Here is a 14,409-nt window from a genome sequence, read left to right on the forward strand (position 1 = left end):
ATACCTGCCTTCAAGTTATTTCGAAGTGTTCGACATTTTTTACTTTACGTCTTTGTATGCTTTTTGTCTTAATGATATGCTTTTTGAGTCTCCTAACGCTTATCTAGAAAAACACAAATATAGTTGACTCCAGATAACTCGATCACCTCGATAACTCGAACCTCCCGACAACTCGTAGCAATTTTCACTTCAAATAATTCTCTATATAATTCATATATAACTAGATAATGCAATTCACGTCGAACCACGTCTCTCAGTACTCTAAGATAAACAAGAAACAGTGCACTGCAGTCCAAAACATTTCGTTTATCGGTGAAGCAGCCATGTCATCTTTTTCACGCTCAAGGGTAAATTGAGTAGACGGCTCTATTGAATTCAAATGCGATAGGAGGCGCTCTGATTCATTTCCGGATACCGCAGAAATAACATCATCGACATATCGTTTCCAGAAAAAAAGGTTTAACCGGTGAAGTGGCCAAGGCCCTTTTGTTCCACGTCTTCCATTGCCATTGATAGTAGGTGCCGTTGTGTGCAAATTGCGTGGCTTTGTGGCAAAAAGACAGCAGATGAATCATATCCTCCAGTTCTTTGTCCTAGGGAAGCATCTTCTCTGAGTCTCTCCTCCGCAACCTTAACGGCAAGATCAGGTGGGATTTTAGTGAAGAGCGAAACAACGTCGAAAGATAGTAATTCTTCACAAGCGTTAAGAGTTTTATGTCTAAAGAAATGCGCAAATTCGCAGGAATTTTTGACAGAGTGTAATAAGTATCCCCAACAACAGGCGACGATATTTTCGCAAGAGAACCAGAAATGCATAAGTCGGAGAATTAAAAAAAGAGACGACAGGTCTCAAAATAATTCCCGGTTTACGAATTTTAGGTGAGCCACAAAAACGTGGACATAAACCGTCACTAATGTAAAATATCTTTTAGGTATAGTCACCACTCTTACAGGTTTTTTTCAAATCAAGCAACATTTTGTTTAACTTTCTTTGAGTTTTACCGGTAGGATCAGAGTCTAAGACTGCATACGTACTTTCCTCATTAAGCAGATACAAAGCTTTGAGGTGATATTACTGTTTGTCCATAAGCACAGCATAGTTACTCTTGTCAGCAGATAATACGAGCCTGTCCGAATCCTTTTTAATAGCTATAAGCGCATTGAAAACATCCTTTTGAATGTTTTTGGGAGGAGGTTTAGCACGCCTGAGTAACGGTCATCGTTGAGTTGAGAGATGCTTTCCTCGACAGCGGCGACAATTTCAGCAGTCGGCATTTTGCGAGGAGCAATAGCAAACTTCAGACCCTTCTCTAAACCACTCCGTTCTAGCGCGGATAACTACTCGGAGGAAAGGTTCATGACCCATTTATCTTTCAGAGATAAGCCTTAATGAACAGGAGACCTCTTACTGAGCAAATGGCGGAATTTTCTGCCGTGTTTCTCTCTCTGTTTGGTAAATGTCTGTTGTTCTTTCGAACAGCAGAACTCCTCGACCCAGGAAGTTTCGGAGTTGTTGATCAAAGCAGAGTTCACTGAGTGAACGAGAGAATAACGCACGCAAACACAGTTTGGAACTGTGATATTCATCTATTCGTAACTTTAGAAAAGAATAAGCACTTTTAGCACTCCGCAAAGGAGGCCGAAACCTTAAACTCGATGGAAACACATAGTTTTCTTTACATAGGTGATTGAAATACAAATAATACACTTCGTCATAAAAAAGGCAGCTAATAAGTGATCGTATAAAAGGACCTCTTGTGGCAGTGTTAAGATCACCCCTGATGAAGGCACTAGACAGGAGTGTACAAATGTTGGGTCTATAAATCGCAACTTCTTCGGTTACATTCATTAAATCTTTAAACCAGAGTAGCATCAAACTATGTCTGAGTTTTGATTAGTTTTTAAGGTCTTTTATAGAAAGACGAATAGATGACGTTACTGTCAACGATATTTTACGTCTTCACAACGTAGAAAACAAATGGATTCTATGTTGCCGTGGCTCTTTTTAGTGACTGATCACGAAGCACATCAAAATTTGGTAAGAAAATCAGTGACACACTCAGCTGCGCACTGTGTGTCAGTTTCTTTCTTTCTTTATTAAGCGGTCACCCCACCATTCCCCGTGCTTAGCTGCTTAATACAGGTTTGACTGCAATTTGCATAGTGATCCCTCTCTTTTCTTCCCTAGCTTCATTGGCGAGTTTTATCCCTTTATCCTCTTTTCCCTTCTCTTTTATTATCCGCGTAAAGTAGCGCCTAGAAATTCAGTGAAGAGCAAAATTCCGACGAAGTGGATATATCTTCAGCATCGCCACTCGAGGCATTAATATTCAGTATGGTGTTCACGTCCGAGCGGGCGAGGAACCTGGGGCACATAAACATCTACAAATACGTAAATGCTTGATAGATCTTGTGTTGAAACGTCACGTGCGTTTGGCCTGGCCTTAAGAATCAGGCTACACCATTTTTTTTTTCTATTTACGACTGCGAGGAGCTAAGAGTCTCTCAGTCAATATGGTTATTGTCAACCTTAATGTCAAATTAGGGAACGGACATGGCGCAGTGCTGAGAGTACTCGTTGTCCTACCACCGTTGCAGCTTAGTGTCAATTCCTGGACCTGCTGGCGCCACATGTGGGTTGAGTTTATTTTTGTTCACGTCCTTGCTACGAGGGCTTTTCTCCCTCCACAAAAAACCAAAACTCCACAATCCAATTCGACTCGGAAACAGTGGACAAGAATAGCCATCTCATTGAATGTTAATCATCAAATTCTTTTTGTTCTCATTATTACGATTTTTATTATGACAATGATTATGATTTATATTTGTATATATTTACATTCTTGTGCATCAGCTAGACGCAAACCATGCACCGAGGGCATCAGTCACTCAAGTCAATCATTTTGTTCATACACCAAGCACCTTTCTGAGGATTCGTGCAGATCCCAGCATGCAGATCTTTTGAATCGCTGTAACAGCAGCTGTTTCTGATACCTATTATTATCATTAGTTTTATTATTATTATTGTGCAATGTACGAAATAGATGCCAGAAATTTAAAAAGCGGAAAGAAATTCGTTAACGTTTAGAGATGTTTAAATGCTTTTAAATAGTACAAGCAGTGCAGCAAGAGTTGTTTGAAAAGGAAAAGCTGTCACCGTTTGCCCTTTTTCATGTTTTCAATGTTTCAATGTGCCTAAATCGAATCTGTCCCAGAACGTTCCACTTACGCCGGAAACAACATTGGAAAGTCAAACATTTAAACAGTACTTCGAGCTTCGAGTCAAATACCCGTTCCTTTCCTAACTCTGTGCATACTATTGAGGTTAGTCCCCATATCGACCTGTTCGTGCGTAGGACTATCTATAAATAACTTCAGTGGAGATCACATATCCTAGGCCTGGATCAGGAACATACATCTCTGTCCCTGAAGTTTCATTTGCTTACTTACATCATGCTTTTTTTACTTTCGTTATCTATTTCGTAGGTACACCACGTGATTCAGTCAAGCCTATAATATATACTCTAACATAAGGAATTTTACATCAAGTCTAGAGTGTTTGATCTCTAAACAATTTACTTCACGGCTCTTCAACTGTGACATTGCCATGAGTAAGATTTTTGAATACAGACCAGTTAAGAACAGAACCATAAGGTACGCTGCAATTTGTGTACTGAGCGGCAATGTCGCTTTCGGACAGAACTTTATCCCACATGTTAACACTTGCCAATCGGCCACGAAGAGTTTGCCTACGAATAAATCCTCCGCCAATAGAGTCTTGGTCTTGTCCGAGCACCAGGAAGCCGCCAGCCGTAAGTGTAAAGTTCTCAGTGGCATTATTTGTTACCTGTCCGGCAAATTGACCATCTTTATAGAGTTTCGCTACTCCTTGAGTATTTTCCCAGGTGAGACACACGTGCCGCCAGGTATCATCGTAGAGATTTGTCGAGATAAAACTGAAGAAAAAACAATGCGAACAAAACAAAAGTAAATAATAATATTGTCGATCATTCAACAGTGAAGTCGGTCAATAATCTGTCGGTCAGTCAATCTTCAAGCTTCCATTTGTTCATTGCTTTCATTCATTCATTTCAATTTCTGCTATATCAAAAAGTATGATCTGAGCTACTATTTCGAAAGCCGGGTCAGTTAAGAAACCTCATCCTTTTGTGGCTAGAACCGTAATAATCGAGTCCTCGTTACTTGAAAGATTTTAATGCCCTATTGAGCATTGTGATCTAAATCACATTTCAAATGAAGGACCCGAATAGTTATTTGCAAAGCGCAAGGAAAATACTTCTAGATTTGTTTTGTCAAAGATTAACATATTTGGTGTTTAAATCATGGTAAGAAAAGAGAAAGTAGCCACGGCTTTTCGTTTATTTGTATGTTTAGCTCTCTTCCTTTCCGCAAAGCGTTAGACATTAACTATCTATGAGGAAGAAGCCGATCATAGCATTTCCTGTATCATGATTTATCGTGGCTCGATTAAAAAATACCCCGACCGACTTTTAAAAAAAATATATGCAGCATTACCGGAACAACTTGTTGCCAACATAAACAATTGTCCTTTTTGGGTAAATTTCGACAAGCATCTCATTGTTACGTTTCTTGGCATAGCTGACGACTGTCTGAGTTCCTTGGTCTTGAACAAGTGTGATGAAAAAACACAGCGACAACTGGCTGAGACCTGAAGCTATGGCTGGATTCTTCATGGCATAATTTCCGGTAGAACGCGGCTCCGGAAACACCATAAGGTACTCTATAACAGAGGAAATGAATTGCAGAAATTTGGAGTTGTTTGGGGAACTGCGCTTTCTTCCATGAATTTTCCTTCCTCAGAAGGATCCAGTATTTGTATACATCTTCTAGTGTTCTTCATAAATACCGCACGCTTATCGGCGACGATAGCATAACAATATTCGATTGTAAGCAACATAGAATAAGACTCAATCCCGCCTTCTTTTCAAGTTTTGAACGACCCGCAGTTCTACCCAGGTAACTGATAGTTTTCCCTCACTTTCTTTGCAAGGTAGCGGGTTCGGGCTGCGTCCTCAACAACTATCTAAGGCCCTAATGTAATTATCAACAGTGGAGTATATGAAGATCGTCGTATAGATGTCATGGTTATTGCATAGGTGGAGAAGGCAAAACAAGTAGTCGTCACTCTCAAGTGAATAGAATGTCGGACGTGTCTCTTAGCCTGTTCACCTCTTTTGTGTTTGTGTCTGCATGTTTGCGCGGGTGCCTGGATGGGTTCTCTTCTATACTTCGACCCTTACCTCACTCGCTATAAAGTTCCATAAGGCAAAACATGGACGCATCGCATAGCTTATCCACCGCCTGTTCATGCGTGTGTGCGTGTGTGTGTGTGTGTGCGTGTGCGTGCGCGAATTTCGTTGGTCTTCGTGAAGAGGAAGTGGCTCGAAGGTGGGATATTAACTGACCTATTTTGCATCTCTGTTTTCCTTCTGGTCCTGATGAACAGCTGCAGTTATTATCAACTGATGTAAAAAGAACAAAGAAAATGAATAATAATGGGAAAAAAATTCATGTTTGTACAAACAAGTCAGTATGAAGTCAGATGAAGATGAGTGATAGCTCAGTAGGCATCAGATACGACAAGCACGCGCACGAAATATTTTTAAAAACATTGTTCTAGAAACCAAACCTTTACCTTTTTCGCAGTGGCTTCCGGTGTATGCCTTCGTACAGCGACACTTGTAGCTGTTTGTCCGGTACAGAGGTATACAAGTTCCATCGTTCTGGCAGGGCAACTTCAAGCAAGGAGACTGAAACCGAGAAAATCAATTACTTACTTCCATGATAAAATCCAGTCAAACAAACTGCGATGACGGATCGATAAACGACTTAAAAATGGCTTGCGAGGAATAAAAAAGTGAACATAAAGCTAAAGAGAGATATTAATGTTGAACAGTTGAATAAAATTTGCTCAAACGACTGTAACCGATTTTAGTTATTATCAGGATGAAATGATAATAACAAAGAAACGAAATAATAAGATAAAGTAGAAAATAAAAAACTTACCGCAATACTATAGTGATACCAAAGACGGTTAGTGATGTACTTGTCTGAATGGGTGTAATGGTCAGATGGAAGCAGTTCACATAGCAGATTGTCAATGTTATCATGCAAATCTGCCAGGTTGAAGGACAAACACGGATCCTTCTCGAGACACTTGAACGCGCACTCAAAGGAGTCTTGGACTAGTTCTGTACCAACAGTTGTGATGTTCAAGTAGTAGCCATTGTGAGCAAGAAAATCGGTGAAGACAACCCCACCGTTTGGCGTATGTCCTGTGTTTGATAAAGAAATGAAGATGACCAATTAAATTTGTTTTGGCTTATACGTTCTTTAAATCATAATTAGATATCAGGAGAATAAAGCAGAAAGGAACGCGAGCATCACTGCAACGGAAAAAAATGATACCTTTTGAAGTCTTCACAGAGCTCGCCGATACAACCAGAGCAAGAAAATTGGCAGATTAGTTAATAATAATAATAATGATAATAATAAAACGTGATAATAAGATAATGTAGAAAAAGAAGAAGAATTTTACCGCAATACTGTGGTGATACCAAAGATGGTTGGTGATGAACTTGTCTGAATGGGTGTAATGGTCAGATGGAAGCAGTTCACATAGCAGATTGTCAATGTTATCATCCAAATCGGCCAGGTTGAAGGACAAACATGGATCCTTCTGGAGATACTTGATAGCGAATTCACAGGAGTCTTGGACCAGTTCTGTACCAACAGTTGTGATGTTCAAGTAGTAGCCATTGTGAGCAAGAAAATTGGTGAAGACAAACTCATTGTTTGGGGTATGTCATGTGTTTGATAAAGAAATGAAGATGACCAATTAAAATTGTTTTGGCTTATACTTTCTTTAAAACATGATATAGATATCAGGAAAATAAAGCAGAAAGGAACGCGAGTATCACTGCAACGGGAAAAAAGATGATACCTTTTGAAGTCTTCAAAGAGCTCGCCGATACAACCAGAGCAAGAAAATTGGCAGATAAATAGAAAAAAGCCATCATATTCTTGTAGCTCAAAGAGAAATGATTTTCATGGGGATACATGATTTCGCAATGCCACAGACATGTAACATTAAGCTTTTACATGGGCTTTGCAAACATCTGCTTTTAATGACACGATATCTTGTCGTCAATTATTAATTTGGTTTCCCTTTTTTAGGCCTTTGGCCTTCTGGTTTGTTCCTGTTTGTCTCCCTCTGTAAATGTTTCCTCGCGTCTCTAGGTTTCTTTATTTTTCTTTCCAGGCTCTATTATTTTAGAGCGGTCTAGTGTTTGATATGGAAATTCAGGAGAAAATAATGTTTCAAAATGTTCTCTCGTCGCTCATGTCACCCTATGAAGCCATGCATTGAATGAGGAAGCTTCGTGGTGGTATGTTGAATAGTTGAGCTACAAAGTCAGTTTTTTAAATGTATTTTTTAAGCTATTGTTTCATGAGAAAGCTTTGAAAATATGTTTTTACCGGTTTTTTCGAGAACAACCGGTTTTAACAGGTTGTCCGAGGCCTAGCATTGAAGATTACGTGATATTCAAGCTCAAGGGCAGCTATTTCTTCATAATGTTGAAGTCCTAGTTTTACCTGAAGTCTTTAGAAACCCAGTTTCCTTAACCCACAAGAGGTTGTCCGTAGAGTTGAATTGAAGACAGTCGCATGATTATTAGGGTGGTTAACTTCATTTATTTACTTGTTGAGTTTACAAGCAGTTAAGTAGCTGCTGTCGTTCAGCAGCCCCTTCCCTCTCCCCCCTCCCTCCAACCCCACCCTTCATTTTCCCGTGTTTTTACCTTCCACTGATCTAATCACTGTTTGTTGATACTCCGAGCACTAACCTTTCATTTACTGTACGGCTAAACGTGTTTAAAGCAGTGTTTAGACTTGGGCTGGTGTTCGATGAAATCTATGTGTGCGCTTCTTATGGTTTCCACTTCCAACTTACGATTCATTCATTTTTCGGACCTGTGATATACCCTGCTTTTAAATACTTCTATGGACTGGCTGCTCTGCTGGCGGCTAGTATTCTAATTTTATTAATTTTTAGATTATGTAATGACTTGTGGTATGAGCTAAGATTCATTGCAATCAGAGAAAAAAGCCTAATCCCAATGGCTGCCTCCTCTCCCAGAGATTTCCATTATACACGGCAGGCACTATGTAAAGACTGGCAGGATGAGCTTAAATTGATCAAAAGCCCACCCCTATCCCCTGCCTTCCTACCAAGAGGTTTTTATTCCAAATGTTTGGCACTCGAAATAAGAAACAGACATTTACCGGTAAACCTGTTTCATTTTGGTTACTTTTTTTAGGAGAATTACGGCGGAAGGAAATCAAGAGGAGTCACCTCAAGGAATGTCAACTAGCAAATTGTCATTGTTCCTATTATCACTATTAATAATATTATTATTATTATTATTATTATTATTATTATTATACGATATGCTAAATAGATGCCGGAAATTGAAAAAGCGGAAAGAAATTCGTTAACGTTTACAGATGTTTTAATGCTTTAAATAGTTTAAGCAGTGCTGCAAGAGTTGTTTGAAAAGAGAGAGCTGTTACCGCTTATCCGGATCCTTGTTCATGTTTTTAATACTTCAAACTGTCTGAATTGAAACTGTCTCAGCACGTTTCACTTCCCCCGGAAACAACAGTGGCTTCAAAATTGGAAAGTCAAACATTTAAATAGTATTTCGTGTAAAATACCAGTTCCTTTCCTATCTATGTGCATACGATCGAGGTTAGCCCCCATAGCGACCTGTTCGTGCGAGGGACTATCTATAAATAGCTCTAATGGAGATCACACATTTTAGATCTTGACCTGGATCAGGAACATACATCTCTGTCCCTTGAGTTTTCTTTGCTCAATTTTATCGTGCTCTCAGTTTAACTTTCTCTATCTATTTTGTACTTATACCACGTGATTTAGTCATACCTATAGTAAGTACACTAACACAAGGAATTTTACATGATTTTACATGACGTGAGTTACGAGTCTTGAGTGTTTGATCACTAGACAATTGAGTTCAAGGCTCTTCAACTGTGACATTGCCATGAGTAAGACTTTTGAATACAGACCAGTTAAAAACAGAACCATGCGGTACGCCGCAATTTGTGTACTGAGCGGTAATGTCGCTTTAGGAAAGAATTTTATCCCACATGTTGACACTTGCCAATCGGCCATGAAGAGTTTCTTTAACACTAAAACCTCCGCCAATAGAGTCTTGGTCTTGTCCAAGCACCAGGAAGCCACCAGCCGTAAGTTTAAAGTTCTTAGTGGCTTTATGCGTTAGCTTTCCGGTAAATTGGCCATCTTTATAGAGTTTCGTTACTCCTTGAGTATTTTCCCAAGTGACACACGTGTGTTGCCAGGTATCATCATAGAGATTTGTCGCGGTAAACCTGAAGAAAAAAAAGACAGAACAAAACAAAACAAAACAAAAGTAAACGCTATTAATTATATTCAATCATTTAAGACATCTAAGACCTTCCTTTTTCATTGTCACTGAGTCAGTCAGAGGAGGCATTCAGTCTGTGAGTCAGAAGTCAGTCAGTTTATAGTTATATGTAAGTGGCCTGTCACTCGGTCAATCTGTCAACCAGTGAGTCTGTCAGCAAGTCGGTCAGTAATCTGTCAGTCAGTCAATCTTCAAGCTTCCATTCGTTCTTTACTTTCGTTCATTCATTGCATTCACTCGGTCAATCTCTTAATTTCATCTCTGCTATATCAAAAGTATGATCTGAGGTGCTATTTCGAAAGCCGGGTCGGTTAATAAACCTCATCTTTTTATGGCTAGAACCGTAATAAGCGAGTCCTCGTTACTTGAGAGATTTGAATGCCCTATCAAGCAATGTGATCTAAATCACGTTTTAAACAAGGACCCGAATAGTTGTTTGCAAAGCGAAAGGAAAATAAGTCTGGATTTGTTTTGGTCAAAGGTTAAAATATTGAAATCACGATAAGAAAAGAGAAAGAAGCTCAACGCTCTCCTTTTGTTTGTATATTTAACTTTCTTCATTTCCGCAAAGTGTTAGACATTAACTCTAGGAGAGAGCATTTCCTGTATTATGATTTATCGTGTCTCGCTTAAGAAATACCCCGTCCGACTTTAAAAAATATATACAACATTACCGGAACAACTTGTTGCCAACATAAACATCTGTTCGAGTTGGATAAATTTCGACAAGCATCTCATTGTTACGTTTCTTGACATAGCTGACGACTATCTGAGCCCCTTGGTCTTGAACAAGTTTAATGAAAAAACACAACGACCACTGGCTGAGATCTGAAGCTATGGCTGGATTCTTCATGGCGTAATTTTCGGTAGAACGCGGCTCCGGAAACACCATAAGGTACTCTATAACAGAGGAAATAAATTGCAGAAATTTAGACAGTTGTTTGAGCAACTGCGCCTTCTTCAATTAATTTTCCTTCCTCAGAAGGATCTAGTATTTGTGTATATCTTCTAGAGTTCTTCAAAAATGTCGCACGCTTATCGGGGACGATGACCCAACAGTGCTCAATTATGACATAGAATAAGACTCAATCCCGCCTTGTTGTCAAGTTTTGAACGACCTGCAGTTCTACCTAGGTAACTGGTAGTTTGCCCTCACTTTCTCTGTGAGGTATCGGGTTCAGGTTGCGTCCTCATCAACTATCTAAGGCCATAATGTAATTATTAACAATGTAGAATATGAAGATCTTTGTATGGATGTCATGGTTATCGCAAAGGGTGAAGAAAGCATAACAGAAAGTTGTCACTCAATAGTGAATAGAATGTCGGACGCGTCTCTTAGCCTATTTACCTCTGTCGTGTTTGCGTCTGGGTGCACCCAAGTGTGTGAGTGAGTACGCGCGCGGGCGTTTGTGTCTACTTTTTGCCTTTGTTACCACACCACCACTTTCGCTATGAAGAGTGTTTGTGAGTGAGTTACACATCTCTATAATTATCCGATAGTTGTACTAATGAACAAATAGAGAGGCCTTGACCGTGCTCTGTTCTGTTGTAAAGCACGGAGGAAGTGGCTAGAGCTGGAAAGAAGTGTAGGGAGATACACGAGACGTAGAGGGGTGTTTCTCCCCACTTCTTCAAAGACGAAACTGCAGAAACTTTATGAAGACGAAACTATATATACTATACGTGTGTTAGATGTGTTTGATATTTATCACCGTAAGCAAGTTTACGTGAAAAACTTCAAAACTTGGACAGTTCATTTCGTTTCCTCTTTGAGGATTTTCAAGCTATAATAACGTCAGTTACGGCGCTTGGCATATTTGTAAACCTTTGTTTGGCTCTTTTGTTGCTACTTACCGGCTCACTTGTTCCGAAGTTTCACTTTTAATTAACGGGGAAAAAAAAGCTAGAGAGAAGATCGGAAAATGGTCGGGCATAGAAAAAATTGGCGTGACAGCTTTAGCTCAGCTCCATGTTTTGTAATCTGATAGAGCACGTTCGTTCTATTAATGACAGCGAGCGTTATGTCTGAACTTTTTTCTAAAAGACGATGCGTTTGCATGATTGGCTATTTTCTCTAAGTTTTGCCTTCAACCTACCACCGCCGTAAATGTTTTCGAGTGTCCGTCCACCAGCTTCATTGACGAGAACGTGGTTGAACAGAGTTTGTAAACTAAAATAAGTCGGACAGCGGAAATTTTGTAACCAAGCACCGTTCACACGGCAAGCTAATCCGATTTTGGTGGTTTTCGCCCTCTTAGACGTGGCTCAGAGGAATAAAAGCAGACTTTTGTTACTTGTATTTTACCAGAGAGTGACACGGTTTACACAGCGCGAAAACTTCTACGCGAGTGCGATTGTTATATTGGCTAGGCAGCGCAACCGGTTTTAGTTCTTATTAGGATAAAATAATAATGATGATAATAATAAACGTGATAATAAAGATAAATAGAACAAAGGAAATAATTTTACCGCAATACTGTAATGATACCAAACATGGTTGATGATGAACTTGTCGGAATGGGTGTAATGGTCAGATGGAAGCAGTTCACATAGCAGATTGTCGATGTTATCATCCACATCTGCCAGGTTGAAGGACAAACATGGATCCTTCTTCAGACACTTGAACGCGCACTCACGGGAGTTTTGGACCAGTTCTATACCAACAGTTGGGATGTTCAAGAAGTAGCCATCGTGAGGAAGAAAATTGGTGAAGACAAACCCATTGTTTGGCGTATGTCCTGTGTTTGATAAAGAAATGAAGATGACCACTTAAAATTGTTTTGGCTTATACTTTCTTTAAAACACGATGTAGATATCAGGAAAGGAACACGAGTATCACTGCAACGAAAGAAAGATGATACCTTTTGAAGTCTGCACAGAACTCGCCGATACAACCATAGCAAGAAAATTGGCAGATAAATAGAAAAAAAGCCATCTTATTCTCGTAGCTCAAAGAAAAAAATGATTTTCATGGTGATACACGATTTGACAATGCCACAGACATGCAACATTAAGCTTTTACATGGGCTTTGCAAACATCTGCTTCTTTTAATGAAAGGCGATATCTTGTCATCAATTATTAATTTGGTTTGCTCCTGTTTGTCTTCCTCTGTAAATGTTTTCTCGCGTCCCTAGGTTTCTTTATTTTTCTTTGTAATAAAGTTCGGATATAACGTGCGCCGTCATTGGTTAGAAGAGCGTGCTCTATGAGTATAGAGCATAGAGCTGAGCTAAAGCTGTAACGCCATCTGCCAAATTGTACTATGTTCGACCTTTACTGGGACTTTTTTCTAGCTATTTTTCGATAATTGAAAGTGAAATTTCGGAACATTCGAGCCGGCAAGTAGCAACAGAAGAACCAAACAAAGGTTTGTAAACATACCAGGCGCTGTAATTTACGTTATAAAACGTGAGCAGAGACGAAAATCCTCAAATGGAAAACAAAATAGACAGTGCAAGTTTTAAAGGTTTTCACGCGCAGTTAGCTAACACTCGTATAGTATATAAAGTTTTGTGTTGAAAAACAAAACAGAACAAAACAGGAATGGCGAAAAATATAACCAAACTGGTATAACTGTTAAAATTCATACAAATCATGACGGTGGCAGAGCGAATATGATCATGCTGAGGTCCATCGCGGCTCGCTCATCATGGCGATCTCCGGTCATCGCAATGCGTTGAGTGGAAAGCCACATCAGTCACTGCAGCTTAGTTTTGCGGCGCTCTCATCCCGAGCGATCCTCATGTTCCGGTGAATTTGGCTGTCTTTATTCATAAAACACTCGCCTTGAACAGTCTGTCTTCTATCTTGCCATGTGAAAAAACTCGCGTGTTTTTATGAACCATAATTCGGCTGAAGTTCACCAAACATTTCAATTTAAGATTCTGCATTAGAGACTTCAGGCAAAAGTGTTAAATTCTACCTGCCGAACTATTTTAGTTTGTAAACTATCGAGAAGAACCAGTTTTTAACAGGTTGTCCGAGGCCTTGCATTGAAGATTGCGTGATAGTCAAGCTCAAGGTAAATTATTTATTCATAATTTTTAAGTCCTTGTTTTTGGACCTGTGATATACCCTGCTTTTAAATATTTATATCGACCAGCTACTCTGCTGGCGGCTAGCATTCTAATTTTATTAATTTTCAGATTATGTAATGACTTGTAGGATGAGCTAATATTTATTACAACCAGAACAAAAAGCCTAATCCTAATGGCTGCCTTCTCCCCTAGAGATTTCCATCATACACGGCAGGCACTATGTAATGACTTGTAGGATGAGCTTAAAGTTATTAAAAACCCACCCCTATCCCCTGCCTTTCTTCTAAGAGATTTCTATTCCAAACGTTTGGCACTCGAAATAAGAAAGAGACACTTACCGGTAAATCTGTTTCATTTTGGTTACTTTTTTAGGAGAATTACGGTGGAAGGAATTCTGAGTCGTTCAGGAAGGTTCAGCTCATGTAATGACTTGCAGGATAAGCTAAGATTTATTAAAATAGGTAATAACATGATTTTGAGTACAATTTGGTGTTGATAAGCACTATTACATTTTTCAAAGGCAAAAAAATTGTGCTCGTTTACATTCTTATTAATAAATTACTTGAAAAAAACATCACGGAAAGTCAAAACAGACGAAATTTTGACGGCTCGACGGTGCTATTTGTAATTTGCACTCCTGTTTCAACTTTGCACTTGTGTTATATGAAAAATGCACTCGTTTTTCAGCTTGTTATAAGAGTGGGAATTTTTCGTGTACATTATTACAATTAGAACAAAAATCCACCCTCTCTCCCAGAGATTTTCATTGAACACGACAAGCACTCATAATGAGAAACTGGAATATAACTCTGTTGTATTTTGGTTATTTTTTTCCCAGAAGGTTTAAAGTAAAAAAGAT

The 14,409-nt window shown here is 39.2% G+C and overlaps 3 protein-coding genes across 3 annotated transcripts in view; all 3 read right to left on the bottom strand.

Annotated features, from left to right (window-relative positions):
* Nucleotides 1-14,409, bottom strand: part of LOC149049226 (serum amyloid P-component-like) — a 61,796-nt gene that overhangs the window by 24,641 nt on the left and 22,746 nt on the right. The gene's annotated exons all lie outside the window — the stretch shown is intronic.
* Nucleotides 2,749-7,130, bottom strand: LOC113664387 (C-reactive protein-like). Its single transcript, XM_089201873.1, has 6 exons — nt 6,986-7,130; nt 6,049-6,317; nt 5,678-5,792; nt 5,448-5,504; nt 4,537-4,762; nt 2,749-3,956 (listed from the first exon to the last, which is right to left on the bottom strand). Exons 1-6 carry the CDS (start codon nt 7,101-7,103, stop codon nt 3,581-3,583), a joined length of 1,161 nt encoding a protein of 386 aa, XP_089057999.1. The 5' UTR covers nt 7,104-7,130; the 3' UTR covers nt 2,749-3,580.
* On the bottom strand, nt 9,145-10,410 carry LOC149049227 (C-reactive protein-like). The gene is made up of 2 exons (XM_089201870.1): nt 10,187-10,410; nt 9,145-9,456 (listed from the first exon to the last, which is right to left on the bottom strand). The coding sequence occupies exons 1-2, from the start codon at nt 10,402-10,404 to the stop codon at nt 9,192-9,194; spliced, it is 483 nt and encodes a 160-aa protein (XP_089057996.1). The 5' UTR covers nt 10,405-10,410; the 3' UTR covers nt 9,145-9,191.

The sequence above is a fragment of the Pocillopora damicornis genome, chromosome 3 (genome assembly GCF_964200805.1).
Source record: "Pocillopora damicornis chromosome 3, jaPocDami1.2, whole genome shotgun sequence".
Classification (NCBI taxonomy): domain Eukaryota; kingdom Metazoa; phylum Cnidaria; class Anthozoa; order Scleractinia; family Pocilloporidae; genus Pocillopora; species Pocillopora damicornis.